Source organism: Photinus pyralis, unplaced genomic scaffold (genome assembly GCF_008802855.1).
Source record: "Photinus pyralis isolate 1611_PpyrPB1 unplaced genomic scaffold, Ppyr1.3 Ppyr1.4_LG2, whole genome shotgun sequence".
In the NCBI taxonomy this organism is placed as follows: Eukaryota; Metazoa; Arthropoda; class Insecta; order Coleoptera; family Lampyridae; genus Photinus; species Photinus pyralis.
In genome coordinates this window covers 36,803,084-36,807,825 of record NW_022170403.1, presented here as the reverse complement: position 1 = coordinate 36,807,825, position 4,742 = coordinate 36,803,084, and the positions used below count along the sequence as shown (strand labels likewise).

The 4,742-nt window shown below is 35.7% G+C and overlaps 2 protein-coding genes across 3 annotated transcripts; one reads left to right on the top strand and one right to left on the bottom strand.

Moving 5' to 3' along the window:
- The first annotated feature begins 113 nt into the window (after nt 1-113).
- Nucleotides 114-2,224, top strand: LOC116165106 (putative nuclease HARBI1). The gene is made up of 2 exons (XM_031479401.1): nt 114-562; nt 1,346-2,224. The coding sequence occupies exons 1-2, from the start codon at nt 140-142 to the stop codon at nt 2,165-2,167; spliced, it is 1,245 nt and encodes a 414-aa protein (XP_031335261.1). The 5' UTR covers nt 114-139; the 3' UTR covers nt 2,168-2,224.
- On the bottom strand, nt 558-2,697 carry LOC116165107. Of its 2 annotated transcripts, XM_031479403.1 has the most exons (4): nt 2,438-2,697; nt 2,217-2,357; nt 1,065-1,259; nt 558-1,028 (listed from the first exon to the last, which is right to left on the bottom strand). In XM_031479403.1, the coding sequence occupies exons 1-4, from the start codon at nt 2,663-2,665 to the stop codon at nt 612-614; spliced, it is 981 nt and encodes a 326-aa protein (XP_031335263.1). In that variant the 5' UTR covers nt 2,666-2,697; the 3' UTR covers nt 558-611. The 2 variants fall into 2 exon arrangements, with proteins under 2 accessions (XP_031335263.1, XP_031335262.1); XM_031479402.1 differs by having other exon boundaries at nt 558-1,259.
- Between the last annotated feature and the right edge of the window lie 2,045 nt (nt 2,698-4,742).

The window sequence follows — 4,742 nt, the reverse complement described above, 5'->3', positions numbered from 1 at the left end:
ATCTAAAGCGGCCTACTCACGAGGCAATTTGCAGGGTACAATTTGCAGGGAACAATTTGTAACGAAATTGGGTGTAGACGCTACACATCCCAATTTATCAGTAGAGTTGTTGATTTCCGAGTGCGTGTAGTATCTCACCATGGCTCCCTCAAAGCGCCAAAAAATTGGTATAGCATTAGCATTAGTGACATTAGACTCTGATGAAAAGAAAAAGAGAAGAAAGTACTGGACAAAACAATGGTTGCTAAAAAGAAGTCAATTTTCTCATACAATTTTAATGAAGGAATTGGAAGCAGAGGACTTTAAAAACTTTTTACGGATGGATAGTAACTGTTTTGAAGAACTTCTTAATATGGTGGGGCCTTTAATTGCCAAACAAGACACTTTAATGAGATCCAGCGTTAGTGCCACACAACGATTAATTGTTACTTTGAGGTATCTGGCTACCGGAAGAAGTTACGAAGACCTAAAATTTAGCGCAGTTATATCCCCGCAACTCCTATCTAGTATAATTCCAGAAACATGTTGGGCTATCTACAATTGTTTGAAACACTATATAAAGGTAAGTTAAAAAAATATATACACTTTTGATAATTAAATTTTTATTGAAATCATTTAAACACAAGATACTGAGATATTATGTCGGTATCTTCAGGAGGTGGTTGATCGAAAGTTGTTGGATGGACGACAGTAGGTGTTCGGTCGACAGGGTAAAAACTTGCTGTTTGATTTGTTGTTGGTGTCGAACCTGAAGCCAAGTATTGAGGGGATATTGGTCCCATCGAAATACTGGGAGGTGCTGAATATGAGGCTGAATACTGAGACACTCTTGGAGTAGATACAGATGCTACTGAATGGCGGGACGACGGCGATGACGAAGAATATTGGTAATGGTACGGTGTCTGGACTGCGGGATTCAATATAATTGATGCATTTTCAGTTAATTTCCCCAATTTGGCGTAAAAAATAACATCAGAAATTAATTTGTTAGCAATAGCTGATTGCTGTGGATCCACTGTACTTAACTGGAGTCCTAAGGATTTTCCGATTATTTCCCACTCTTGTTCCGTATCATCTAGTAATTTATTTGCCTTTTTCAGTACTTCTTCTTTAGCCTTGTCTAAGCTTTTTCTTTGCCTTTTAGTATTTGTCATTTTTGATGTTGATGGTATTTCCTCCTGAGTGGCTGCATTAGTTCCTGAAGCTTCTTGGTCGAGTGCATTTTCATTAGATAACTCAACAGGCACCTGAGGTGTTTCCTGAAAATAAAAATATAGTTAATATATTTTGTGTTTATATTTTATAATTTTTTTCATCATTGTTTATCACTGATTTTTTGTTCTAGATGCCAACAACAGAAGAAGAATGGAAACGTGTCGCCAACCAATTTGAAACCAAGTGGAATTTTAGTCATTGTTTAGGGGCTATGGACGGAAAACACATAGCAATACGGAAGCCACCACACAGCGGTTCTGCGTATTACAATTACAAAAGCTTTTTTAGTGTAGTACTGTTTGCTGTGGTCAATGCAAATTATGAATTTATGTATGTACACACTGGAACAAACGGAAGTATTTCAGATGGGGGTGTTATACAAAATACAAATTTCTTTAAAATGTTAACTAGAGGTTATCTAAACTTGCCACCTTCGTCTCCTTTACCAGATAGCAACAGTTCTGGCCCTTATGTATTTCTCGGCGACAGTGCATTTGCTATTAGTAGACACATTCTGAAACCATATCCGTTCAAAAACATAGATCATGAAAAGAGGATATTCAACTACAGGCTATCTCGTGCCAGAAGAGTTTCTGAAAACGCCTTCGGCATAATGGTATCTCGATTTAGGGTTTTACTACAAACTATTGCTACCAATGTTGACAATGTTGATCCCATAGTATTGGCTTGTTGTGCACTTCATAATTATTTGAGAAACAAATCATCTAGCTACATCACACAGACATTTGTAGATAAAGAAAATACAGAAAATTTGACATTTGACCTTGGTGCGTGGCGTGATATAGGCACTAATTTAGTTCCTCTCGCACAAATTAGCGATAGGCAAAGGAATGAAGAAGGTAAATATGTTCGAAACGTATTTAAAGAATATTTCAATGCAGAAGGCAGTGTTTCTTTTCAGGAAAATATGTTGAGAGTTGTGCCATTATAAGAAAAATAAATAAATAAATCATAGATTGATAGTATTTGTTATTATTTACCTGAGTAGAGTTTTCCAAAGTATCTTTTCCGTCACGGCTTGGTTGGGTATTTTCTGTTAAGAATCCCATCAGGTCGAAATACCACAATGATGGTATATAAATATCATCTAATCCTGACCCAGTTATTTTCGAATTTTTTATCTAAAAATTATAATACAAAACTAGTAAAATGCCTACTTTTTACAGACACAAAGTAATAAAAATCTATATTAACAACTTACTTTTTTTAGTTCCCTGTTATACGTTGTCCGCATATTTTCTAATTTCTTCTTGAATACATCTAAAGTTGCTGATTTGTCGAACACTTTATATTTATCTAGCAAAATATTGAAGCCTTCCTGTCTCATATCGCGATTCAGGTAGTTACTGTTTGTTTTGTCCCATAAAAAAGGCATATCTCGAAATGTGTCGATGATATCGGTCCATACTTCCTTTTCTTTTTCCAACATTATGTTTTTAAATTATTGTATTTCACTAATCCACTTTTTCTAGCCAAAAACAAGAAAAAATAATCAACGTGAAAGAACAAATAACCCGGCCGACCTATAACCTCATTTATTAAGATCAAATCGCCTCCAACTGTCCCACACACACAATAATTCGCAGGGTATTCGGGAGGGGAGCAGAGCGATTGGAATGACTGAGAACCCAACTAGCCGATATCGTGAAGTCGTTAAAAAATTGGAACGATTGCAATACACACGAGACAATCCGCAGGGTCCCTGCAAATTGTACCCTGCAAATTGCCTCGTGAGTAGGCCGCTTAAGGCAATTTTGGCGCGTTTACCCAAAGTGAACGTAACGTAACTGTTAAGCTCAGCACATTTCAGTTTAGTAGACGAAGAAGTGAACTTAATCTCTTACAAAAAATTAAGGAAAAATAAATCGTTACGAATTTGAAGGAAATATGAGGTAACATAACCTCACATTTCGATGAAAGTAAGTGATCTTTTTATTCATATTGTGGAAAAATTAGGGCTTCTTCCGCAAATTTTTTTGTTGAAAACGTTTAAGAAAGCCGAAAGGTGCCCTCTCACTACTTTTATTCATTTCATGATCGTACGGGGGGATTCTCCAAGGTGGAATATTGTTAATTGCGTTGATTAAACGTACCATCTCGACTAAAATTTTCTTCATCACCACGTAATGCGTTTTTTTAGATTTTATTCAATTCATGCGATTTGCCAAATGAGATAATATTGAATCTTACGCCAATCTTGTTGCAACGAATAAGTTTCGTACGTCGCCGATAAATAGTTCCTGTGCAATCTTTTTGAAGGTGTTTCTTCAATTCTTGCAAAAATGACGCCATCAGTATCCGCATTCCGCATCACTCTGGGGCGTCCATGATCGATAAGTCGTCCAGGAACGTAATATCTGCTTTCTAAAAGTCGTTGAATCAGTCTAACGCTATCATGAGTGTTTTTTTTAAATAAAAAAATTTCTCTAAAACGAAAACCTTATCCGTCAATATAACTGAAGAAATGAAATTGTAACGGAACAGTAATAGCGAAAACCTCACATTCGTAATATAAATACACGCTTTTTTATTGTAATCGATATGACCTATCTGAAAGTCTTTTTCGTATAGACATCTCAGTAGTAGGCCAAATATATTCGTCGAAGGTAAATAGAATCACACAATATTGGAGCTTCCCCGCATTAACATTCCCTGTATTTACTTTATGAGGGACTTTTAAAACCTTTTCAGAATATGTAAAAGTTGGGACACCCATATAACGTAAAATAAATATCATGATGGTGACTTTTTACTTAATAACTGCGAATTTGTTCACATTTCGATATATTAAAATTTTCTGATTTGAATAGGCGTACACCGTATACCTCGCCGTATACACTAACCCTTCCCTCGGAGTTTATTAAATCGCTCTAATTTATGTGAGTCCCTATGCTCAATTCTGTGTAATTGATGTCGATCGCAAAACATTTCATTGGATGCCAACCCTTGTCATTGTAGGTACTGACTGTAGTGCAAATTTGACAATACCTGCGACGTTATTCCATTGAGTCAACCACTGACAAAGTTTTTTGTTGAGGATTAGTTTGAATGATAGATTCATTGACAAGGTAGCATGGTTCACCACCTCGGAATTTACGATAATACGATACTGGTCAGCCTCATAAATAAGAATGGAAACAAAGTTAAAAAAAGTGTAAGGTGTAGTAAATTTCATTCTTTTCCTAACGCAAGCTTTTTACTTCCAACAACCAAATCTCCACAATATTTCACTGTGAAACTTTACAACTTTGCGCTTAAATTGTCAACGCGGTGTCGGTTTCGAAAGTATTGAACATAAAGGGGTCAATTGCACTAATTCGAGTAAATTTTAATCCGGTATTAAATTAAAGCCTCTTTTCGAGAACAATGCAACTTTAATTTAATCCGTACCTTTTACAGCTGTAAATTACAGACCTAACATCGGATTTTACATTAGAAAATTAGATTCGTAAGTTATCTTTGTTATTACATCTCTTTTGGTTTGAGCAAAAAGTAACACCAAATTT